Below are 26,119 nucleotides of genomic sequence, written 5' to 3' on the forward strand. Positions count from 1 at the left end.
GCTGTCTCACCCGTCCGTCGTAGTGTTGGCCAATCATCGAATGGGCTGCTTTTTCGGGGGCGGTGCCATTTCCCCTAACGTTACACGCTTGCGCATTTCAATGTTGTGATTTTAACTGTAGCAACATGTCTGCCTCCATGGTGCGAGCGACCGTCCGAGCGGTCAGCAAAAGAAAGATATTGCCTACAAGAGCCGCACTGACACTGGTAAGTTGTAAACTGTGGTTATAAACTCGCGTTTAACACGTTTTTGTCCGTTCAGTGTATGTACGTCAGTCTGTGTGTGGCGTTAGCCTCGGCGGCCGTTAAGTAGCTCATGTCAACGTTACGTGATCCAAAGTTGCTAAGCTAACGTTAGCTGTGACTTCAGCGTTCACGTTACGACTTGTTTTCTACTTTTAAGGTGCTTTCCAGTAACATCGCGTTTTCATCGCATCGACGAGCTTATGTTAGTGGATACACACTCGGTTATAAGGTTGTAACTGTCCTTGAGCTCAACTAACGTTACATGTTAATGTTACTCTCAGGCAAGGCAGGCTGCTTAGCTAAGCTGTTGTTTGGTATTGTGCCATTGACTGTTGTCTAATAATAATAATAATAATAATAATAATAATAATAATAATAATAATAGAGGCAGATAGCTGTAAGTTATATTAGGAATGTGACAGTGTCGAGACGTACAACGTTAACCCTCTGATACAATTTTGAAAAGAATACCGAAGTTGACAAGGAAACGATAACTTGTAGGGTGAGGTAAGAGTTATGCAGGAAGTAAGGGTGATTGTAAGGGTGATTCAGTTTTGTCCTTCCATGAAGTTTAGGGCATCGAGCCATCATCAGGTTTTAAATGTCACTAGTGAGCTCCAAAAATACTGGATCTCACATTTCCCATAATGCAAACAATAACGTTAATATCTTAAAATCTGCATGCCCAGACATCAGACGTAAATATGTCTCTATAAGCAGAGTTGAACTCTGTAACCTTAATGTTTAAAATGGGTGAATTGTCTATTTAATTTACGATTTAAGAAATTATTGTTGCGGTAGCTGTATGGATGTTGCTCTGACTTAAATAACCTTTAATTATATTAACAGTTTACTATGAGATCAAATATACCAGACCAGTATCTCTATGCATGACAGTAGCTCTAAGTTAAAGGAAAAATAAACCATTTTACAAACATACACTGTGGTCTGTTTTGACATCAATATCATAAATAATAATAATAATAATAATAATTGAGGCCTCTGGTGACCCAACACCTTGATAAGATACTTTTGTATGTTGGATTTTGCTTTAATTTGCCACCTGTTTCTATCTGTGATGTCCTCGCTTTGATTATGCATGTTAGATATTTATTATATGATGTCACCCACTTTAGTCTCTCCACAGATGAATGTCACTTTTTACTGTTAGCTCTCTTATAGAGGTAAATATAACAAAAAATAACCTGTAGGTAGTGGAAAAGTAGTCATATGAAAGAAAATGAGACTCTCTGTGAAGCAAGTGCAGAGTCACAGTTTGTTATGGGCGGGTTAAAACTGTTTGGATGTAAAGCCTGTGCCGGCTAACGGTGCTGTTGCAAGATAATAAGAGTGTACGGTGGTCTGAGCTGATAAAGGTAGTGCGCTGAATAAATGTGAAGTAACAGGACGTCCCTCAACACTGAGACAACTGCAATGATGTCATTAAAGGGTTCTGCTGTTGTTGTTTTTACCTGTCAGGTACATAAAAGAACAATGATAAACATAAATATTACCAAATGATGCATTAAACACAACATAACTTAATACCATAATCTAATAATTAATAATAAAGTTCAGATTTTGTACGATTATCCGCCCTATTCTTTAAAAATCGAGATCAAAAGAAATAACAATTTAAAATCCATTATACAAATACTTGTATTTTCATTACCAAAACACTCTACAAGGACCTATAAGTTCAGTATTGGACATGACCATTACACCTGGTTGACAGTATTGTTATGAAACAACTCCAGGCTGTGACACAGTTTGGGATGTACTGTACATTTCGTATCAGTGGCGCAGTTGCACACACAGAGAGGAACACACCGGCTTTAAGGGATTAGCACCATGTGGCTAATGTAGTTCACTTCAGTCTCCCAAATGCCACCACGTGAGAGCCCAAACACTGGGATCCCTCTTTCCTGCACCTACATCCTGCAGGAGCTACAGGATAGATAGATAGATAGATGGATAGATACTTTATTTATCTATCGCAGGTTTTTTCATTATACTGTAGTTCAAGTGTTAGCCCTTGCAACAGAAACCTTTCACAGTGGGGGGAAAGTATCAAAATCAGCCAGACAAACTTAAACCAGCACCAAAGTTCACTTGTCATTCTTCTGCGCAGTATGTACGAAAGTCACAGTTTTGCCAAAATACACTGCTTCCATCTGAATCCACTGTATTGTTGCTGTGCTTAGTAACCGTTTCTGTTGTCTTTTCTTTAGACTCCATCGGCTGTGAACAAGATCAGGATATTGTTGCAGGACAAGCCAGAATATGTGAGTAATTGTTGCGGCCAACATTCACTGAAACATCATATCATCAAGCAGACAGTGCTTCTCGACATCTTTTCTAATGGAAGCAGGGAGCAGGGTGCTGTGTTGTTGTTGTTCTCATCAAAATAATTCATCCTCTTCTGTTTTGTGTTGTAAAAGACTTGTATCAGTATTTAAAGACATTTTATCTTTCCCCAATATGCAGAAAAAAATAAATAAGGCCACAATTGTTTTCCTTCCATTGCTAAAGTCACAAATGATTTTAGGCAACAGATTTCTCAGAAGTGAATTTTAAAGGTGCACAAACACATTTTTGGCCATAACTTAAGAATTCATTATGACAAAATTTCACACTGATGTTTTATTGGATACAACAGTAAAGTGGTGATATTTTTAGTAGGCAAGATTTGGACCATAATTCACAGTTGGTTGGACACTGAATTGACACAAAGGTCAACGGTCATTGTGACCTCAAAATAGGTTTTTAGCCATAATTAAAGAATGGGATGGGCAATCAATTGGTATGACAAATTGAGTAAACAATAATTAGGATAGAATTACTTCCTCGTTCTGAATTTTGAGCATCAGAGCCATGTGACTTACAAACAGCATATTGGAGCGTGCCTAGGTAATCAGCATCCTGTGAGTGAGTTAGAGAGTTTTACCTACAGCTTCTAGAGAGTTGTTGCATCTTAAAATGCCAGGAGAAAACAAAAGTACCACATTTTGGTCAAACATATGTACCATGAATATAGTGATAACTTCTATTTAGCTATCGTACCTTTTATCCAGTCCCTTTCGGGTATCACCCAGATGAGATAATGAAGTGATTTGCAAATGGAAAGTTACATTAAATTGTAATATCTGTCTGGCTCTTCCTAGATCGGTTTGAAGGTCGGAGTGAGAACACGTGGCTGTAATGGACTGACTTACACACTGGACTACACTAAGGAGAGAGAAAAATCTGATGAGGAAGTGCTGCAGGATGGTAAGCTATGTCTGCTTGTTGTGCTTTCCTTTATAGTAAAAAAATACATTGACTGTTTGGCATATAAAGGCATTTATTTTATTTTTTTTTAAGAATTTTTCACAGCATGCATAGCTGTCTGCCACATAACTTTATTTTTGATGCTACCACTAGGGAGTGCCAAATACTCAAACTTGAACTTGTGAGTACTAATGACTACTGTGACTCTTACAGGTGTAAGGGTGTTCATAGAGAAGAAGGCTCAGTTGACCCTTCTGGGCACTGAGATGGACTTTGTGGAGTCAAAGCTGTCCAGTGAATTTGTCTTCAATAATCCCAACATCAAGGGAACATGTGGCTGTGGAGAAAGCTTCAACATTTGAGCATCACAGGACCTTCTATCCTCCCTGCACCCTTATTATTCCAAACCCTGTCCCACCCATAAAGACTGAGAGACTGAATGTTGACGAGGAAGTCGGACATGAGGAAATCTCTGAGATATGGACGTGCCTGCGTTCCTACCACTGCTCTTCCTACAGACCACTTGCATACGCACATTCGTGAAGCCCATGTACGTTTCATGCTTAGAGGAAGGTTTTAATACAGTCGATGTAGTCAAAAACCATCTCAACATATTGATTATAGATTCAGATACCTTTGATCTTGACAACTGCTTTTTTTTATTTGCGGCTCTGCATCTAAAAAACTATAGAAGGACCTCAAAGGCGAAGGTGTTTTTTTTTTTTTTTTTATTCTGTGACTAGCTGCCATCTTACACATATACGCACAATATTTTCAGTCAAATTTCACCATGACTTGTATGCAGGAGGAAATGGTACATGAGCAACAACACTGAAGCTGAGAGTTGATCAGGTTTGCGTTGGTAAAGCTAAGAAGATGAAGCGTGATACTATTAAGTATTCTGTCCTCAAGTTTGAATCTATAGACGTCAAGGTTGACATCAGCCGTTTGATAAACACACTGAGAGATAGTGTGCCATCATCCAGTGTCATGTACCAGTGAAAAGTGGAAGAGTTTGAGTGTCTTGAAACTGCTTTATTAGTTTGTATAAGTATCTATTTATCTCTGTGTGTAAATATAAAGAATGTAAATCTCCCACGAACCACACAAGCGCACAAAAAAACACACACCAAACATGTATCCCTCACATAAGAGTACATGAGGTTTATGTTGGATTATTTTCTTTGCTTGATCTAAGCCAGGACTTTGTATAGACTGTGCTGTTAAGATTTGTAACCTGTGCAATATGTCTGTGTACATATGAAATAATAAATGGCTGAATCCAGTAATATGAAATCATGTGGCCACTTTTTTTTATGTTCAGCAGTTCGACCGTAGGACTTGTAGCAAGATGATTGTTACATCATTACCGAAATAACAAACTTAGACCGGTTGTTATGGAGATGGCTCAGTTGTCATTAGAATCTTCATCTGAGTTGTCATGGCGATGGCTCAGTTAGCAGAACCAGGTGCATTCTGTTCCATCTTAAATCTCTGCATAACCTCTGTAGGTTTGTTTGTATTCAGGCAGAAGGAGAAAGTGGGTACAGTCAATTTTAAAGATTTGTTTTAATCATCCATCTTGTAGTACTTACTGAGGTAATGAGTGGGAGCTTTGCTTGATTTTCTTTAAGGTCCTTCAGGGTCATGGACAATCAAACCAATGATGGAGATTCTGACAGCAGAGAGTGTTATGAGGTTAAGGTAGTGAAAATTATACATAGCCTACAGTATAATTGTTATATTTACTAATAGCTTTTCTAGGGCAAAAAGAAATAACTGGATGTTTTTGAATGTTGTGGGTCTGTAAAGGATATGGCCATGGGATAAAGGAGGGATGCACTGACATAGTTTTAGTTATTCCTGTATTTATAACTAATTTAAAACAAGTAATTAAAAGGAAAGTAAACATAGTCTTTTTGGGACACAGTGGGCCAGCAAAATGAGCTGTAAAAACAACTTTTACACATCATCACCCAAAACAACCACACACTTAAACTGGATTTATATAATGTATATATAAATTACAGTATCAAATTCACTGACAGATGTGTTTTGGCAGATTTCTGAATGTTCCCTCTGCTACTTTTGTCAGACGTCAGAGTTATTAAAGGCTTTGGCTGAGAGGAAATCACCACCTTGCAATACCACACATATTGACCCCCGAAACGTCAGCACCACCCTCTCCATCCTAAAGAACACAGGGACAGGCAATTCTAACACCCATGGGTCCTTTAGATCCCGAGCCGTCCTCCCTGAAAACATCAGCCAGTTTTCCAAGTGTCAATTCAAGAGGCGGGATCACCTGAGTGAAAGTTTATCTGCCTCTGTACCTGTTCCTGCCCCCATCACTGCAGGGGCTTCATCTCAGGGGGCACAACTGCAACCCATTGCACACCTGGTAGAAAAGTCTAAGAAGCTGCCCTCTGACTCGATATCCTGTATTGGAGAAGAGCATGATATACATCCGCAGGTCCTGGATGTGCAGGGTCAGAGCCAATAGCAATCTTGTGAAACACAGTGGACGTAACAGTCTCCCTGAGCTGGTCAATAAATCAATTATTTCTCTCCTTCCAGGCTGGAGAGGCAATTTTTAATGACAATTAGATAAATTCTCTAATAGAATAATTATTCTGAGATGAAGATATTGTACCACTTTTCTTAAGGCATACTTTCAATTAGTTATAGGGTTCACGAGTTGTAACTAATGGCTTTATTAAAGTCTAACCAATGTATTAATGCTTTATAAATCATAAATAAAACATTGCTGTGGATAACCTTTGCATTGTCAGGTTGTGGGGTATATCTTCACATAAAGATGTAATGTCAAGGGTAATAAATGAATTTGCTACAGATCTATAAAGCATTAATAAATGATATCTTAACATTAATAAAACCATTTGTTACAACTTATAAACTACATACGTTTTTGGCACGGATACAAATTATTGCATTTTTTAACAAGAAAGCAAAACATAAAAATTAGTAACACCCATGGCTTCTATGGCTTGCCACAGATTTCATTTGACATCAAACGTTGGCCCTGCTGAAGTGCCCTTTAATGACATCCTCACTGCAGGAGGGCTGTTTCATAACTGACCTCATGCTCTGACATGTAGTGGGCCACAGAGGACATGGGTGAAGGTGATTTTTTTTTTCTTTTTTTTTGAGAAAACTTATTATAATACAATGTGAAAATTATTATTTTTTGCGGAGATTTTAACTTTTTGGTTTCTTCAAAGAAATCTGGAGTCCTGGGGCACTCTCAGACTGCTAGGAAACACACACACACACACACACACACACACACACACACACACACACACACACACATATATATATACATATAAAATGAATCAGAATACACTTATTTACCACCCAGTTGATTAAAGTCAAAGACACAGAAAAGATAAAACCCAACTGTAACCAGCAAAGATAGTTTGCCTGTTGTTGTCTTTACACAGCATTTGTTAGTGACTGAGACTTATATTTATTTATTATTTTTAAATCTAACACACATTCAATAAGAGCACCTTCAATAAACACATTTTCCCTTTTCTTTTTTACTAAAAGAGAAAAGATAGGAGCAGCTGAGATGATGGTCCTGAACAAATCTGCTCAAATTATATTGTATTTGTTGCACACACAAGCATAATTCGTCTAAAATATCAGTTTTCACTTATCTTATCTCAAGCAAAGAAATATCTAATGACTTTGTATGTTTGATTGCGAGGATAATGTGTCAGACAACAGAAAAAACAACAGAAATCAGTGTTTGTAATGTGTGTATGCAAACACGTCTTGGCATCACGCTGTGCAATTGGAAAGGTTTGCTGTTTGCTACTTTGCAGCAGAGGCCATGACGAATGTAATGACAGCTCTAAAAACTGTTTGTTTGTTTGGGAGATCAAGCTGAACTGTCACCATGACCCCCAGCTACCTCCATTATTCATTTATTTTCCTTTTCATTTGCAGCTAAGTACCAGTCATTATGAATTCCCTGTTGTTCTAATGAATCAACTATTTTGATTGTTGATTAGAGCTGAAGCGAACATTCACTACAACGTCTGGATGTTAACATGATGAAAAAATAAAATAACTCCATCTGAATCCAGCTGCAGGTCTTATATGGGGCACCCAGTCCTAAGTAATTACAGGCGATGATGGAGATTTTCTTTAGAAGCTCCTACTACCTCCGTCTCTTGCTTTTCCACTCACATAAATGCTTCCTGATTCCTGTCTCCTCCAAACACCCCCTCCCCTCCCCAGGTATGGTGGTCTATGCCAGCGCTTTCATCTCAGACGAGCAGAACAGCAGCACATCACTGACACTGGACTAAACCTGTTTTTTCAGAGCAGAGAGGGGAACACTGCAGACGCAAAAAAGTCACAACAACGGTAAGAAAAGCTTATTATACAGAAAAAAGCTTATTCAGTATGCTTAAATTTTAAGTTTGGCTTCAAGAACAATAATAAATTGTGCTCATATTCAAAATGAAATATCAAATTCTGTATACTTGGATATTGACATTGTTTGTGTTGCTTTTGCACGGTGTTCTTAGAGAAACAGACACTGACATGTTACTCAAAGAGCAGTAACATTTGCTGAGAAACCACCAAATTCAACGTGTGCCATAGAAATATTGCTGGCTTCCAGTTGTGAAGACGATGGTGGAATCAGCAGCCAATCGCGGTCCAGACTGTGGGTCCATCTGCAACGAGTCCGCAGCTCTGGAGGGCCAAGGGCCACCGGTTTTGGTTGACGCTTGGCTGGTCCCCACCTTCTTCGGTCTAATCATGCTGGTCGGCCTGGTCGGGAACTCGCTGGTCATCCATGTGGTCACCAAGCACCAGCAGATGAAGACGGTCACCAATTTTTACATAGGTCTGACTCTTTTTTTGTTATCCTTTCAGTGTGTTCAGCGGAAGAAAAGTTTTTTGAAGCTGGACAGCTTGATAATATAGAAAGTGGGATGCCCCATAGATGAGATAATAGGGTACAAAAAGGAAAGTCCTAAGGAAATTGTGACTTTCCAAAGTAAGACCAACAGGTGCATGCTGGGTCTGGTTAAGATGCAAAAAGAAAATATCCAACTTTCTCTGTTTACTTAGGAACTTTTATGTACAGTGAGGTGTGTGAGGACTTTCTGCTGTTTTTGACAAAAATCTCTGTCACAGTGACAGTGGTATTGACACAGTTATTCAGTATAGTAGTTTTGCCTCTTTAAATATATCTTACCTAGACGTGTCTTGAATAACATTGTGTTTAGGAATCACTGTTCTTGTTCCCTTCCAGTAAACCTGGCTACTACTGATATCTTGTTTCTGGTCTGCTGCGTGCCCTTCACTGCCACACTGTACCCACTGCCCAGCTGGATCTTTGGAGAGTTTATGTGCCGACTGGTGAACTATCTTCAGCAAGTGAGATACACACACATAAACACACATAAACACATAAACAAACAGACCTGGAAGTGCTGGGGGAAATTACAGTGGTTTAAAAATGACACTGTAACCATGCTACACAGTCACTGCTAAGATTGTAATTGTTACCTTACCAAAATACCACACTATACTACTGCAATTCAAGCAATTTTTAAGAGCTACTCTGATTTTCATTTAAACATTTGCCATATTATCAGTTTCTATAAGGCACAAAACATAAAAAAAACAACTTCAAAAAAGGAACCAGAGCAGGCGGAATATTTTCTTTGCGCAGTAAATATAATTTATCATACATAAACAAACATATCTTGTGTGTGTGTGTGTGTGTGTGTGTGTGTGTGTGTGTGTGTGTGTGTGTTTCAGGTGACGGCTCAAGCTACATGTATCACTCTGTCAGCTATGAGTGTGGACCGCTGCTATGTGACTGTCTATCCTCTGCAGTCTCTGCGACACCGAACCCCACGCATGGCTCTGGCCATCTCTGTGTCCATCTGGATAGGTATCACAAAAAAACACCACCCACACACACACAAACACACACAACCCTATACACACACACTGATAAAGAGACAGTGGTAACAACTTGTTGCTTCTGTTTCAATAGCCCTCCCTGTGATGTTGATTATCTATTGCTTTAAACTAAAGTCAGAAAACTTGAAGCACCTGACCATAAAACTATTAATTAATTTAGATCAAACTTGCAATTATTGTTTCTTTTAATTAATAAGCCAACACACATGTTTTGAAATAAACAATAAAGAATGAAAAAAAGAGTCTTTTTTCCTTTCTTTTTAGAGTTTTTGGGGGCTTTTTAGACTTATCTTTATGTAGAAACTGTAGAGAAAATGGACGTAATGTCGTAGCTTCTAAAAGGATGCTTTGATTTGGGCCTTATTATTATTAGAGCTAATATCTTCTTAATAGAACAACAAATCAACACCAAATCACCCATTAAAAAAATAAAAATAAATATTGATGCTGACTTTGTAGCCAGCATCTAGTGGCAGTAAGTGAACCTTATGATGAACATCATTCTCTGAGTCTCACAGTCATGTCCCCTGTCCTCTCCAGGCTCTTTGCTTCTGTCCATCCCTGTGGCCGTCTACCAGCGTCTGGAGGCAGGATACTGGTTTGGTCCTCAGACATACTGCAGTGAGGTCTTCCCCTCGGCCCGACTCCAGAGAGCCTTCATCATCTACAGCTTCCTGGCCGTCTACCTGCTGCCCCTGCTCACCATCACCGCCTGTTACGCCTTCATGCTCAAGCGCATGGGGCAGCCCAGCGTGAATCCCATCGACAGCAGCTACCAAGTAAGAGAAGGAAATACTTTCACTTGCTTTGTTCTGTTCGTTGTTCTGATCATAGCAAACACTTTACAAAACCTCTCCAACTCCAGCTTCAGGCTCAGGCAGAGAGAGCAGCAGCAGTGCGGGCGCGGGTCTCCCGGATGGTGGTGGTGATGGTGGCTCTGTTCCTCATCTGCTGGGGCCCCATCCAGGTCTGCATCCTCCTGCAGGCTTTTGGCCTACGCAGTTACGTTCTATATAAGGTGACTTACTCTGCATGATATGTGATTAAATGAGCCTCACTGTGCCGTAGGTAGTAGGGGTGTAATCGAATACAAATACATTATTTGGATATGCACAGATAGTCCGTATTTTGGTAGTAATATTTGACCCCTGCCACGCTCCTGACAGTTTACCACAAACACTGCATTTTGTCACATTTAAACACAGAAATCATATTAAAATGACGCTCCTTATTAACCTCAATTCTTGTGTCTTGTCTAATCAACAGATTTAGTTTAGTTTAGTTTTCTTTTGTTTTCTTTGTAACCCTGGAGACTTTTTAAGAGATGAGGTTGTGTGGCTCTACAATCTCCCAGCAGTGACAGTGGATGACAGGACTGTAGTGGCAGAAATCAATGCACTTGCTTGAAAAACCGCGACATCGATTCCTTACATCTGAGTCTGTCTTAATTTTGCATCCACAGCTGAAGATTTGGGGTCACTGCATGTCTTACTCCAACTCCTCCGTCAACCCACTGGTTTATGCCTTCATGGGAAACAACTTCAGAAAGGCCTTCAAGCACGCCTTCCCTGCCATATTTCTGTGGCGCACGAGGAGAAGAGTGAGGGTGGGAAACATGGATGCAGAGGAAGGGGGAGAGATGGATCGCCAGGCACCCAAAGGAGAGGCAGAGATGCACTTTCTTTCATCTGGATCCTAAAGGCCACGCTGGGCATTCGGACACTGTGCACTCATTGTTTATTTATTGTTTGTTCTGGAGATGATAGCAGCCGGCACACACACACACACACACACAATGTGGGCTCCATCTAGAAAGTATTGGCAACACCAGTAAGTGACAGGTTTAAAACACACACACACACACACACACACACACACACACACACACACACACACACACACACACACACATACATGCAGAGGAGCGTGCCATGTGATCTCTTAAAAAGGACAAACTAGTCAGACGCCTCTCGTGATCTTCACGAGCTGCTGAAATACAATTATCGTTGTCACATTTTTCTAGCTCAGCTGGACTTATGCAACCAATTCCCTGGATGTCAAAATGTTTGAGCTGCTGGTTTTATCTTCTTCACAATTTCTCAAGGAGGGGAAGAAAATGGTGTTGGACAACAACTGTTATTGACTGCATCGTTTATGGACAGAAGCCCTGTTGAATACATTTAAACGTGCTACTGTAAGGAGCCTGGTTAAACACTTGCACAAATTCTGCATGATCTTTTTTGTTACTGTTAACTTTTATTTTCGGTAATGTTCTTTTTCCAGTGTGTCCTGTTGTTTTGTTGGAGTTCTTCAGTGTATAGTTTATTTGGGGATTGGTGGTGCTTTATCTTTGTACAGCATTATAACAGATACTAGCTCTTCTAGTCAGTCAAGGGAATTCAATCTATATAGCCAGTAGCACAAATGTAGACTACAGCATACACCCTTTTCATTCGGCTAAGGAAAGGTCTTAAATACTTCCTCCACCACTGTATTTAGGATACCCAGAAATCCTTTCTCTCCTCCCTAAGACACAACCTGAAACTTTACAGAAACACTTGTAACAACACTTGTTGTAGCTTTAATGTGCTGACCAGAACTGGTTTTGAAATGTCCAAAGCCATTCATTTATTGGTGATATTTTGAAAGAGCAGCCAAAGGTTATTGCTGCTGTTTATAACCTCAGAAAGCAAGTTTTATTTTTTACACAAAGGGAGACTATAAACAAGCGAACTCATGGACATAATATTTTAAAGTTATATCCCTTCACTTCAGTTGTTTTAACACAGTGACATAAGGGTTGCAGTATATTAAACTGGGGATTTCACTGTTTACTGTGTATATTAATAACTGAAAATAAAAGCTGTTCGGCACTGAAGTTTTCTCACAGCAGAGCCCATCAGTCCAGATCTGACTTGATATTCACCAATGATATCTGTTTGCCAAACAGACATGTGACACCAGCCAATGAAATGGCTGGTTGAGAATGAGATGCCTTCAGGTGACGCTGAAAATGTTTGTATTTCCACAGAGTGCATATGAACAGATAAACCCCAGACCCCAGTTCATTTTTGTAAATTCTTCTTTGGTTTCTGAATTGTCTAAATCATCTTGAGGCCCTCCCTGTTCTGCAAAGGGGTTGTAAAAAAATGTAGTTTAGTTTTAGACTTTATATATATTGTGTTCACATGGTGCATATTCCTAAAGTTGTGATAAATCAAATTACCACAAACTAAATGACATACAGAAAACCCTGGAGTCAGGGAGTGTAATTTAAGCACAGGAGTACTGATAAAGGATTGATTCACATTTTCCAAGTCTGTATATTAACTTCACATACATTTTTCACAGAACAAGGACTTTGGATGTTATACCCATCATTTACATACACCAACAAGTTGGCTAAGGATCTTTTAAAGGCCAGTATGAACAGGAGGAATATTTACACCACAGAAAATTCTGTTTTAGTGTTCATATGGGCACTTCAATATCATTTTAAGACAGGCTTGAAAAATTGTGAACCTGTCCTTTAAGACACAACATCAGCAATGCATGCAGCCAAACAGGTTAATGCAGCTGTTATGAAACTGTCTGGCAAGCCACTAGAAACAGGGAGGAATTCCACTTCACTGTAAGTGGAAACACGATGCTGTCTATGGGACATGGGACCTGTAAGGACTCTAATTTGTTGTTATTGATGTACTTTTAATAAAATAGGTTAAACGTATGTTACAGTTCTAGCTCTGTTTACTTTCATATTTGTGGTCACATGACATGCATTTTCAAATATGTACAAACTTATCAAACCAGTAATAATTAAATTGAACATTATTAACACTAACAAGCTTAAATGTGTTTGTGTATGTAATACTGCTGTCACTAATTAGAATAATAAACTTTACTAACTATTTACAAAACAAAAGTTACAAAGTGCTTTGCATGGTTGTACAGGATTAAAGGAATTTAAATAATACAAAATAAAATATCCAACAATAATATAAGATGATAACAATCATATGAAACATTCTTTCCTTTATTTTCTTATAACCTAAACTATTCACTGTCCACGTCCTACGCACACACAGTTTGCAAAGTAAACTTTCTTCTGTTAGTCGACCGTACGAGTTTACGTGTAGCACCTGAACGCAGCACGTTACATACAGCTAGATAAGTGGCATCCACGCCGACGAGTGCAGGAGGAGAGGCAGAATCATCCACATCGCTGAGTCAAACAGAGGAAAAAACCCATTAGTTGGACACAGGAACTCATTTTACATCATGGAGCAGAAACAAACCATCAACTTCGGCGCCGGACCCGCAAAACTCCCCCAATCCGTAAGTTTAGATCCTCATGTTGCTTGTGTGACGTTAAAAATCTGAGAAAAAAAAGCTGTAAGAGACTCGAAAACTGTGTTGCGTAAACTACCAGAGAGAGGAATGTGATTTATATGAAGGGATTTCTGCAGATGCACGCTGCAGACTCTTCTTCATGTGGTTGATTCGAGCAACATTCCAATCTCTCGCATTTTTGCACATTCACGGTGGATCTGCTGGCCCCATTTCCCTCTCACAACGACAGAGAGTGGCAAGCAGTTATGTGGGGATAATGAATGTTGGTTTCAGGGCTGCTGTCGGCTTGGCGTTTGTCAGCAGCTCCAACAGGCTGTAAACGGTGTGCTGAGTTGCATCAGCCTTCATTCATTCATGTGGAAACCTGCTCCTTTGTGCGCCAATGGCAGCAGCAGATACAGCCTCTAGATGGCAGAAAAATGACCTTCTTAGAAAAATAAATCACAGCTTTTATGGTCAGTTTTAATAGTTAAAAAGAGCAGACTCGGTGTTAGACCACTGCTAAATTCAGTTGCATTCAGGTTTTAACAGGATGCTGATTCATTTGTGTTTTTGGTCCTTTGCACAAAACTTATTATTTGAAGATAATATAAATGTATATTTGTGCTGCTGAGGTCTGGTACATTCTCTTTTTACCACCATTAATCAAATGTTACACATCTCTAAACAAATCCCATTAAAACCTGGATAATCTTAATCTGGATAAGACAGAATCCAGATAAAGAGCACAATGCATGGTAACACATCAGCCTCTGTAGTTTGGACTTCATTGATTTTACATCTGGCTTCTTGTTTCTGCTCACACTTTATCTTTTAAAGCACCTAAAAACCTGCCAGACTGTTGTTGTTGTTGTTGTTGTTATTATTATTATTATTATTATTATTATTATTATTATTATTATTTCTGATGCTGTTTGCAGTCTGTGAAGAAATACTTCTATTTGTTCCAGGTGCTGCTTCAGGCACAGAAGGAGCTCCTCGACTACAACGGCACTGGCATCAGTGTTCTCGGTGAGTAGAACTGCAGATCGACTCCTCTGGATCAGCACATATACACGTGTCTTTCAGCTGACGTCCTGTTGACTGACTTCAACTCCTAGAAGATTTATTGATTATATTACATTGTAGTGATTTCTCAAAGTTTTTCTTTACTACTACTACTACAGGTTCCCAGGTTTTAAGCCTGTCTTCAAACATTAGTACGGTGCCTATAGATACATTGAAACAGCTTTCTCTTGCTGTCATTACTGGCTTTGTGTGTTCAGTTTTATTAGAAGCTATTGTGAGGCTCCAGACAAATCAAGTAGATATCTTTATAAGTTAGTGTTTAGTACAATATTAGAAAAAGAGGGGATTTTGTAGTAAAACACAAACTTTTTAAGATATCTCAGATAAACTTTTGAATATATTTTTGTCCTCTGTCACTTAAATTAGCTTTAGTGAGGTTTCTGTCCAAATGCCGTGTAAACTTTGACCAAATGTTTAGAAAATTGGGAAGAAAATGCAAATGTGTGTTTATTTACACCCATTATTGATATGAAAATATTGGGATTTGATTCATCGAGATGAGCAGTGGGTCACGCTAAATCTCCAGTCAGGGGCTATTACACAGTACATTACAGTGTAGAAGAAGAAGGTGCAACAAGCGAGCGCCAGTCAAACCTCAAGTGGTGGAAAAAAATTAGAAATACAGAATATTTGTTTGTTTCATACACTAATTTGAGGAAGGTTACAATCTCTTCCACTAAGGTTTCTTTAATGCACAGATAATGGCTGATTCCTGCTTCCTCAATCTGTTGTTGAATGATCCCTAAATATAACATTGATTATGCTAAAAGGTGAGTCAGTGACGATGAGATCGGATTGTTTTTGATTCTGTTCAAACCAGAGATGAGTCACCGATCATCAGACTTCAACAAGATCCTCAACAAAACAGAGATTCTCCTGCGAGAGTTGCTGTAAGTTTCTTTTTGTTGTTTCACTTTATTTCAACTGTATTATCCTCCATCTTTACTCCTCTTTACTTAAAGAAAGGAACAGTGGTGTTGCAGTACAGTATGACTCTGCACACTTGCAAACTAGGCTGTTAATTCATATTATCTTGCCTGTTTCACAATATGTATTATACGTGGAAACAGATAACACAACCGTACCCAGTCATTCTGGGGTGACTTTTTATATTTCATCTTAAGTTTTAACATTATACCACATACATTGGTAAACTTAACTTAACAAAACATGCATACCCAGAAAAACGGAATAACAGAGTAAAACATGATTAACTGACAAGTAGAATAATGTGAATGATAATATTCCCACATTAATTTCCTGTACTTTTTCTCCTTTTGTTAACATCGTCTGTGTGTCCTCAGGCTCTCTTGTGGCCACATGTCGGGCCAAATGCCAAAAAAGGTTTAGGGTTAGGTTGTGCAAAGGTAGTGTTTGTCAGTCTAGTAGGTGTGTTTCTCTACAGTTATTAATGTAAGATTAGTCAGGAAGAATCCTTGCTGTACTTTGCATTGTTAAGGTTGTTTTATGAATGGATTTAATGCTCTCTTAATCTAACAGAAGCTATTGTAGTTGCAAAATGGACTGAAAGCAACTCAGTCAATGCCATTACAGCAAATGTTTCTCAGGAAATTGCCTTGGTAAGCTTGTATAGTGCAGGAAAGACGGGAAAATAACTACAAAATAACCTGCAGGCTGAAAACAAAATGTACATTGTATTATTCTTTTATACATTTTTAAAATGATTTCTTTCATGTTAACAACAAAGGTTGCTTTTCCCCTTCACAATTGGTCAAAATGGAGCAGAAATTGTGAGCTGTGAGTTAAGAAATCCCATCTGTAATCTTAAAGAAACTGATAATGATTTTAATGCATCACAATGGTGATGGCATGCAAACTGGTAGAACCAGATGCGTCAGTTTTAAAAGTTTTAGTTGTAACATACAACCATAGTGTTAAGAGTTAACATCAGTGTCAAGGTCTGTCTGCACATTGATGAATATGATGATTTTTGTCTTCACAGAAACATCCCAGAGAACTATAAGGTGATGTTTCTGCAGGGCGGCGGGTCTGGACAGTTCAGCGCTGTTCCCCTCAACCTGATTGGCCTCAAAGAGGACGGGTGTGCCGATTACCTTGTGACCGGCACATGGTCGGCAAAAGCAGCAAAAGAAGCGGAGAAATACGGCAAAGTCAACATTGTCCACCCGAAGCTGGATTGTTACACGAGTAAGTCCGTGTGCATAGGGAAATGTCTTAATGCTGTTTATGTGAATATAGAGGCAGAATAAAAATCATCAGAAAACTACCACAATCATAATTTTCTAACAGCATGCATGTTTTCAGTTGCATTCAATCGCATCAAAAACCAGTTTCAGCTCTTATGAGTTGGTCATTGACATTCACGCTGCATTAGGATGGTCCTTCTGCAAAGTCCGGCTGTGTGTTCAGGCTGTTGCATAATAAACAATAGAGCCGACTACCAATGAAAGACTCTGGTATGCGAGCAGCCCTTTCCACATGGTTGTGTCTGATAGGAGGTTTTTTCACAGTCGGCCATCACCAGAAAGACGAGTCACACTTTCAATGTGTGTGTTTTTACAGACAGAAAGTCATCTGGGACATCTGGTGTTTGCCATGTTTACCAAATGGTCACTGGCCAGTGGAACCAAAATATAGAAAGATCCAGAAAGAGGGCAGATTCTCCCTTTTGGCACCTTTTTTTTATTTTTACAAGTCACTGGTTTTTGAAGTGAAAAATTGAAAAGCCAGTACGGCTTTTCAAAGTAACCAAACTAGTAAGTGGCAGGGGGTATGAGGTGTAGTTGCATAAGCAGAGAGGCAAAGTAATGTAAGACTATATACACAGTTTTTAGCAACCTAGCTCTGGTGATTGCAATGTCAGGCCACCACTTTGGTCCAGATTTTAACTGTGTTAATTGGCATGAGATTGTGTAAAGACATTTGTGGTCCCTGCAGGATAAATTGCTCTGATTTTGGAGATCCTGTAGTACCATTGACAGGTTGACATTTAGTGACATCTTGATGCCCAGAGGATGAATCCTGTCTCAGCTGTTCTTTGTGTTAATAGCTAATTAGCAAACGTTAAACTAAACTATGCTGAACTAAGATTGCGAACATGTTAAGCACTATACCTGCTAAATGTCAGTCTCACAGAGCTACCAGCATGGCTGCAGACTCTTCAGTCTGGTTTAACTATGTTTTATTGTTGCTCCCTCCAGAAATCCCAGACTCCAGCACCTGGACCCTGAACCCCTCAGCCTCCTACGTGTACTACTGCTGCAACGAGACAGTCCACGGCGTGGAATACAACTTCATACCTGAAACAAACGGGGTGGTCCTTGTCAGCGACATGTCCTCCAACTTCCTGTCACGACCTGTGGATGTGACGAAGGTGAGGACAAGAAAGATACAACAACAGCACCCATGTAAAAGCTATGACAAGACACAAGAAATACTGATGCTAAAAGTATATATAAGATCAAATAATTAAAATAATAATAAGATAAAGTAATAAGATATTAGGAGTGATTCAATTATAAAAAAATCATAGAACAATAAAAGAATAAGACAAATGAAGACCTGTGAGTCACATTGTTAGCATCCTGAGACGCTGAATGTTACATGCTAAACAGCATGAGAGCTGAGCCTGAGATGTCCTGAAATTTCCACCATATAGAGATTAAACCCTTTAAACTCTGCCTTCTTTATTTTATTGTGTCCTCTCACATTGTGTAGTTTGGTCTGATTTTTGCCGGGGCCCAGAAGAATGTGGGCTGCGCCGGGGTAACTGTGGTCATCGTGCGAGAGGACTTGATAGGCCACACTCTGAAAGAGTGTCCCATTGTCCTGGACTACAAGGTGCAGGCTGAAATGAACTCCCTCTACAACACACCGCCATGTTTCAGGTACTGAATGAGCTGTTTTCACCATTAGACACACTTTCCTACAGATAACTGATGATTAGAAATTTAAAATATATTACGAGCTAAATACACTTGTACATATACATGTTAACATTTTAAATGTTAATACATTTTAAAATCTCCTGGAATTACTGGTTGCATTTTCCAAGTTTTAAAGGAATAGTTCAGAATTTTTGGGAAATGTATTATTTGCTGAGACCACTCCTGAGTCCATCTTGTGTCATTTTTATAAGAAGGTACAGCTAGCAGCTGGTTAGCTTAGCTTAGCATAAAGTCTGGAAGCAGCTTGCCTGTCTCTGAAGCAAATACAAACAGTAGTAATAGTGTTTTTTTCTTTGATTATGTGTGTGACCGTTTTGTTTGTCCAGCATCTACATCATGGGTCTGGTTCTGGAGTGGATTAAGAACAACGGCGGCAGCGCTGCCATGGAGACGCTCAACAAGCAGAAGTCCTCCATGATTTATGACATCATCGATGCTTCGAATGGTTTCTATGTGTAAGTATCACTTAGTATCATCGGTAACTGTGATTACCCTACTACTGCATACTAAAATGGCTGCTGTGAAAATGTCTATGAAGATTCAAATTGAAACTATTGCTGTGTCCACCTGTCCACCTGTCCAGGTGTCCCGTAGACGAGGGTTGTCGAAGCCGCATGAATGTACCATTTCGTGTGGGGAAGAAAGAGGGAGATGAAGCCTTGGAAAAGAAGTTTTTGGAGGGCGCATCCAAGCGTGGAATGATATCGCTGAAAGGACACAGGTAAGCACGTACCTCCTGTTGTTGTTGTTGTTAATAATAATAATAATAATAATAATAATAGATACCTGCTTACTCCCGAATTCTTATAGAAGTAAGCTAATGTTAAGTTACACTTAAACACCAGCAGTTGGATGTCCTGTGACTTAGTTTTTCGTGCCACTTCTCCATTTGTTGACCTCAAACATGACTCTGTCTCCCCCTGCAGGTCAGTTGGAGGGATTCGTGCCTCTCTGTACAACGCTGTGACCCTGGAGGACGCTGAAGCCCTGGCTGCCTATATGAAAGAATTCCAGAAAGAGCACCAATAAGACCGGGTCACGCTTAAAGGCAGCTGATGTCTCTCAGTGGCTTTCATTACTTCAGTACGGTTTAAAAAGCCCTCTGGTATACCTCTAGTTGAGATCCATGTTGGATCTGGAAGGTGCACCTTTAGACACATGTTTTGTAACACCCACTGTTCCTAGTAAGCTTTAACCACTACTGTTGCCAGTAATGTCTTAATTACATCTGTATTTCATAGAATTACTATTTTAACGAACTTGTTGACTAACAGTGCTTTGATGTACATACTGTAGGCGATTCTTGTTACTCGTTTAACATATTTACATTCCAGTAAATTTAACTTGGCAATACTTACACGTTTTGCAGTGTCATTCCTCGTCTTGAGTGCTGTTCTACGATGTACCCCATTTTGTAATTTGAAACATTTATCCCAGCCGGTATCCGTGAGTAAAAATTTCTCTCTTCTGTGAACAGAGAAGCTGTGCTAAACAACCAAACTTTCCATTAAATGAGGAGTTTTGTTAAGAATATTAACATTACAGATATTTTTTTTGAAAACCGACTCATTGTTGTATAAATTCACCCTCACAGATCTTACTGGCTTAAAGGTTCACCAAACTTAAGAAAAACATGTTTTCTTACTTGTTGGGGCTTGAATGGAACAATGTTACAACCAAGCAAGTAATGACATAATGAAGCACAACGATGAAGCCAAGAGGAGGTGCCATATTCCAGACAATAATCACTAATAAATGTCAAGGAGCTTGCAACAACAAAACAAATCTTGCTGACCATAATTGGACAAAACATCACATCTGCTCACAAGGTTGTGTCAATAGGAAAAAACTTGTATTTCTTGAGATGGTGATAAAACGTAATTGCACTGGGTTGGAGGGATACAATTTCAAATGGATATCTCAAAACCTGGGCAAATAAAGTAAGTAAACCAAACCTTTACAAAAAAGTTGGTAACACAAAGTCAAAGTTACTTGTTTTACTACTTGGAATGCTACGTCAGAGAAACTTAGAGGATCGTGAACAAGAAACTGAACACCAGCAACAAACATCAGCTGTCAGTGAACACCAACAAAACTGGTCAAAACATCGACTGGGATGGGATCAAGGAATGTCATCTGTGCCATAAATATACACCTGTTATCATGTGTACAAGTGTAATAGCACGCTTGACCACATGCTGCGTGTGTGGTGCAACAGCCGTTCAACAAGAGAGGGCAGTGAGAACCGTCTTTTTAACCTGGTGTTTCTCTTAAATAAAAATATGTAGCACGTCTACTTTAAAAGCACAGTTAGTCTTTTGCCTGTGAGGTTAAGCATTCACCTTCTACTACTCCACTGACAGCAGAAACAGCTCAGTATGAAGGAGTGAACAGGTCTACATAATATCAGCAGGGCAGCAGGATGGCTTCATGGTGAGAAAGTCCGTCTTCCATCTTGATGTCCAGAGGCTAGTTCCCTGCTGCATTCACCCTGCTGAGGCAGCAAGACACTGTAGCTGTACCAGCTCCAGGAGCACTGAGGGTATCTGACCCTGACCTTTCACCTCCCTCGAAGGGAAGCAATAGAGGAAAACCATTACAGCGATCAATGACGTAACATATCCTTACAGGTATCTAAAAATATTTTTTTCCCTGTAGGTTTGCCTTACAATGACCGAAAATATTTTCTGAAAAGAAACTGTCTATTGTGAGGGGATTGTGTGAGCTGGGGTGAGTGTGTGTGAGCTTTATTTATCCACCGACTGGACAATGTTAAACAAAAGCAGGCTAACTAACTAAAAACAAGGTTGATTAAAACATGGTAAACATTGAAAGGCGTTGCGTGCTCCCATGTCTTTCCACCTTCAAGTTCATATGGTGGAAGAAAACTGGAAGTTAGTAAGTGGGAGACATATCTCACAGTACGGTTCAATTCTATCCTTCATAGCGGCTCAGTGGGCTTGTCCTGTTTCAGTAAGAATTTTGTCCTCTCCTTGCACTGGTACTTCTGTTTGTGTTTATCTGTACAGAAGGTAGAGACATAGGATGATGTTACATAAATCAAAGGGGACATAAAGAAGACATTTTCTGGTGGCGGGATCCATCAACCAGATTGTTTGTATAGGTATATATTCAAAATGCATGCAAGTCTGTTTTAACTGAAAATATCCTATAGCAGGAATTTATCAGAAAAATTATAACAATAAATAAACATTATATTTTTTTGTTTATAGAGCAAAACCCAGGTTACAAAGTGTTTCACACAAGGCAGACAATAAAAGTCACAACTCATAAGTAACAAAAAAGCTCTACATAAGCTTTCAAATTAAAAAAAGAATACTGACATATAATAACCAATACCATGCCTAAATATTTAGTCTCAGCCACGTGTGCTAACAACCTTGAGCCCAAAATGAAACTAGATGTTTTTACTCCAAATGACCTCTAGGTGGAAGTGTTCATCAAGAAACTTGAGGGGTCTGACTCCTTTCAAAATGCAGTCTGGTGTTGCCCACCCTGTTCTATGAGACTTTATTGATATTATATTTTGATGAAATCATGTTGCCAAAGCTTATATAAAATGATTGAAAGCATATGGTAAATAATATATAATAAAAGAAAAATACATCCAATAATAGATAATGAAGTCAACAATGCACAAAAACAATGAACAAAACATAGATTTAAACAACTAATAACCCAAAGAAAGACAGGAAATTAACTGTATTTTATTCTCACTCTTATGCCTGCCTGCATGCACACACAAATACATACACCCACACACATAAATACGCACACACTGATTTGTGTGGCTTCTTCTGATAAGGTCAACTCACCGCCACAGGCGAAGGGTCCTCAACTAAAGAACCAAATCAATAATACACATCTCTGCTTCATAATGCTTCGACAGAAAAACATTCTCCAAATGTTTAGAGCTCAGCATAATTGCATTTCACTTTCCATCAATCCTTAGCATTTATTCCACTGAAAATATATCCATATTAGAGACAGAAAAGCATGTTGTTTACATGATATAATTCACTTTCCAGAAGCTGGACATTTTATGTGATCAACAGGAGTAACTCCCCTCCAGATGACATCCTGGTGTAGACATGTGTAAAAAGGCTATTAGTGTGGAGTGGGCATGATGTTAATAGAACATGAGATGCACCGTTTTGTCAGTGCTCTTATCTTTCATGCTTTACAATTCTATCACTTCATGAATGGTTGAATGGGTGGAATAAATGGGAATTGAACTTGTAACCTGGTAGCCTCTCAAAATATTTTCATGCTTAGCGTCTGTATTGTGTTGCAGCCAACCTTTGTAGGAGAAAAGTCCTTTACATGATATTTGTAATTAACTTCTTTTTTCCTCATAAATTTAATATACCTCTTGAAAATGCAGAATGGTGCAACCTCTGAAACTGACTCTTTTTGAGTCAGTCAACCAGCTATTTTTCTTACTTTCATTTTGAAATGTAATGAAACACAAGGTAAAGTTGATCCAGGAGTTATTATTTTATATAACATCCCAGATGATTCTTTCCAAAAAGTAATTTTGGCTGTTAGCAAATATCAATACCAAGAGCAGGGGAGAAAGTCTGAATGCTGGTGTTGACTGTGGATCCCCAGGGTGGGAGATGTTGGACCTGCTGCGAAAGTTTGTGTGCTGAAAGGTAAAAATGTTCTGCCAGACAAGAGTGAGGTATTGCTTTAGGCCAGATGAGTTTTGTGTCGACGCAGCCTCGTCGTTGTCTTTACATTTACATCTGCAGCCTTCTAAAGGTCAAGCAAAAGCTTCATGGTCATCTTCAGCACTGACCTTGAAAGCCTTGATGCTCCCATCAGCTGCAGGGTCGTTGGCATCATTTAGTCTGGTCTTCAATGAACCTCCTATTGGAGCCATCATCAACCATCCTCATTGTAAGACTCTCTGCATATTCAGCAACTGCCTCTCTACAGATGCTCACATGCTCACAGTGACAACATGTTGATTTTTACCAGTGTTTACTATGTTCATCATCTTAAGTACAGCTGAGGCTGATGGGAAGGGCATTCATTTAGCTGGTATAAACCAAAGTATCTGACACTTTTTGACCTTATGATGGCGCTAGATGGGAAGTCAGGATCACCTTTACCAGAGTGACTACAATTAATCCTGAGGGGGACATTAATTTCTGTACAACAAATGTATAGAAACCCACCCAACATTTTGACTCAAAGCCATTCTCTGCACACCACAAATGTCTGTATACAATTTTACAGCAATCCATCCCATAGTTGAAATATTTCACCCTGAACACTTGGACTGCAGGAGCAACATTTCCATCCATAGAGCCAGAATGCTAACGGGGCTAAAAATGTGCTCAGATGTGAATTTGAGAAACAACAAAAGAGAAACAACTAAGTTGTAAGTGAATCAGGATTCTAGCAACCATGAGGAAAGGGAGGATAAACGAAGTACAAGACATTCCTGCTGATTTAGCTCAGAAAGAGAAACCTGGGAGTCTTACGCAAGCTTCCGGTGATAAATCTTAAAGTCCATGTGGTTGGGTGGGGACCTCCAGTTCAGGCTGAAGTACAATAAGATCCACTGTTGCCTGAGGCAAGTGAGGTACAATGATGCAAAAGGATTCGTGTGAGGTCGTTCCTCTCAATATCTCTGTTTCCATATCACAAGGTCTGTTTTAGGAATGAAAAATTGAACAGGTCTCTTATTGCAAACCAAGAGACTTTTAAATCCCCTAAAGCCCACTGAACTAAAACTAGAGAAAAGACTGGAACAAATCAGGAGATGCAATACAAGAAGGGATGGGAAGAAACATCCCTCTGACAAGCACACATTTAAGATTGCTCATTAAAAGTGTTGATGATGAAGCTGTAGAACTTTTTAAAAAATCAGCTGCTGTGGGCTACATCGGCCACTGGAGGGCACAATAATTGATAGCAGTCATGCATTAATTGGAACAAGCCTGTCAACAATTTGTGCATGTTTGCAAGTGCATGACTGTGTTGAACAAACCTTGCTGTTTGTGCTTGTGGTTGTGAAATGGACTGTGAGGTGTCAGTTGATGACAGTCAAGAAATAAATGAAAAAAAGACTGGGGGAAGAATCGTTGTTAGAATAAATTAAAAAAATCAAAGCAACTCCTCTATATTTAAAAAAGAGGGATATTTGTGAAGGAGAATAGCATATAGTTTATGCATTGTATTATCAGTCCTTCCAATGGAGATTTTGCTCTTGTGTCTCTATCGTGTGTACAATGACAAATTCTTTATACTCTGCTCTCTGCCTAAATGCAATTTGTATTCTGAAACTGCCGAACCTCTCAACAATTTTCCCAAAGATATTGTCCGCGACCCTGCTGCAGATCCACCTCAAAGCAGAAAAAAAAGGAAGTGAAAGAAAAAAGGAAGTGAAAGAAAAGAAGAGGCAGAGGGGCTTTGAAATGTGAGTAGGGTTACAGCAGAGATGGGAGGTTGTGACAGGATTGTGTGGTGATTCTCGTCCTGTCAAGCCCACTAATGTCGAGGTAATGCCACTGGCAGGCTGCAGTAAGACGGTGATAATGAAAAACACCGGGGAAGACAATATCAAATGGCTCCTCTACATCCTACAGTGGAGATTAGTCGACACAAAAGTAGGGTGGCAGAGGCAGAGGAGGCAGAGGCAGGCTTTAGTGCTGCTGATTGAGTCTCTTGTCAAGAGCTCCATGCTTGCAGCATGAAAAGTTACTGTGACTGACATCCTTTATACAGTCTATTTCAGACACACACACACACACACACACACACACACACAGACACACACACACACTCAGTTTGCATTGCCTCAGAATCTGTTTTCTATAGATACTGTATATACTGTCTGCTTAAAGAAGATCACTAAATTGTGAATTTATCCTTGAACTAGTTTATTCCTGTTCCCTGGAACTGCTCAGCGTGGATTACAGAGCATTTAGTGCACTTTTCTAGGCAAAAAGCAAAAAGAATGATTGTGTTTCTCCAAAACATAGTTTCCACACTGTATAAAGTCACTCAATAGAAAAATACGAAAGAGTTTTAAAGGTACCATATGTAAGATTCTGAAGAGTTTTATGTATTATTTTCATGTATTAATCACTTTTTATTGCCAGTGTCTGAACGAGTTGTAACGTAGCTTAAAAAATGAGACCTTCCCACTTTCTCCTTGCCTGTAGACTGATTTCTATGTGAATGACGGATTTTCCATGAAAATCCAAAGGATGTGATGTTTATGCGTACTCCCGATTGTCTTTTCGC

At 39.3% G+C, this 26,119-nt stretch overlaps 3 protein-coding genes across 3 annotated transcripts; all 3 read left to right on the forward strand.

Annotated features, from left to right (window-relative positions):
* The first annotated feature begins 87 nt into the window (after positions 1-87).
* On the forward strand, positions 88-4,811 carry isca1 (iron-sulfur cluster assembly 1). Its single transcript, XM_051423188.1, has 4 exons — positions 88-206; positions 2,477-2,530; positions 3,410-3,515; positions 3,729-4,811. Exons 1-4 carry the CDS (start codon positions 126-128, stop codon positions 3,875-3,877), a joined length of 390 nt encoding a protein of 129 aa, XP_051279148.1. The 5' UTR covers positions 88-125; the 3' UTR covers positions 3,878-4,811.
* A 3,026-nt stretch (positions 4,812-7,837) lies between these two features.
* kiss1rb (KISS1 receptor b) lies at positions 7,838-12,580 on the forward strand. The gene is made up of 7 exons (XM_051423186.1): positions 7,838-7,913; positions 8,154-8,400; positions 8,812-8,936; positions 9,324-9,459; positions 10,032-10,270; positions 10,357-10,509; positions 10,954-12,580. Exons 2-7 carry the CDS (start codon positions 8,184-8,186, stop codon positions 11,188-11,190), a joined length of 1,107 nt encoding a protein of 368 aa, XP_051279146.1. The 5' UTR covers positions 7,838-7,913; positions 8,154-8,183; the 3' UTR covers positions 11,191-12,580.
* A 1,065-nt stretch (positions 12,581-13,645) lies between these two features.
* psat1 (phosphoserine aminotransferase 1) lies at positions 13,646-20,191 on the forward strand. Its single transcript, XM_051423185.1, has 9 exons — positions 13,646-13,826; positions 14,792-14,852; positions 15,730-15,799; positions 16,873-17,078; positions 18,092-18,264; positions 18,609-18,778; positions 19,165-19,293; positions 19,422-19,559; positions 19,765-20,191. The coding sequence occupies exons 1-9, from the start codon at positions 13,770-13,772 to the stop codon at positions 19,865-19,867; spliced, it is 1,107 nt and encodes a 368-aa protein (XP_051279145.1). The 5' UTR covers positions 13,646-13,769; the 3' UTR covers positions 19,868-20,191.
* Positions 20,192-26,119: the final 5,928 nt, after the last annotated feature.

This window comes from Dicentrarchus labrax, unplaced genomic scaffold (genome assembly GCF_905237075.1).
Source record: "Dicentrarchus labrax unplaced genomic scaffold, dlabrax2021, whole genome shotgun sequence".
Lineage (NCBI taxonomy): Eukaryota > Metazoa > Chordata > Actinopteri > Moronidae > Dicentrarchus > Dicentrarchus labrax.

Excerpts from the sequence above, each read along its gene's own strand:
- psat1 (XM_051423185.1), top strand. The coding sequence starts at position 13,770 with ATGGAGCAGAAACAAACCATCAACTTCGGCGCCGGACCCGCAAAACTC. Across the intron at positions 13,827-14,791 it reads CCGCAAAACTCCCCCAATCC|GTGCTGCTTCAGGCACAGAA; the intron begins GTAAGTTTAGAT and ends TATTTGTTCCAG. Across the intron at positions 15,800-16,872 it reads ATTCTCCTGCGAGAGTTGCT|AAACATCCCAGAGAACTATA; the intron begins GTAAGTTTCTTT and ends TTGTCTTCACAG.
- isca1 (XM_051423188.1), top strand. The coding sequence starts at position 126 with ATGTCTGCCTCCATGGTGCGAGCGACCGTCCGAGCGGTCAGCAAAAGA. Across the intron at positions 2,531-3,409 it reads TGCAGGACAAGCCAGAATAT|ATCGGTTTGAAGGTCGGAGT; the intron begins GTGAGTAATTGT and ends GGCTCTTCCTAG. Across the intron at positions 3,516-3,728 it reads TGAGGAAGTGCTGCAGGATG|GTGTAAGGGTGTTCATAGAG; the intron begins GTAAGCTATGTC and ends TGACTCTTACAG.
- kiss1rb (XM_051423186.1), top strand. The coding sequence starts at position 8,184 with ATGGTGGAATCAGCAGCCAATCGCGGTCCAGACTGTGGGTCCATCTGC. Across the intron at positions 8,937-9,323 it reads TGGTGAACTATCTTCAGCAA|GTGACGGCTCAAGCTACATG; the intron begins GTGAGATACACA and ends TGTGTGTTTCAG. Across the intron at positions 10,271-10,356 it reads CCATCGACAGCAGCTACCAA|CTTCAGGCTCAGGCAGAGAG; the intron begins GTAAGAGAAGGA and ends CTCCAACTCCAG.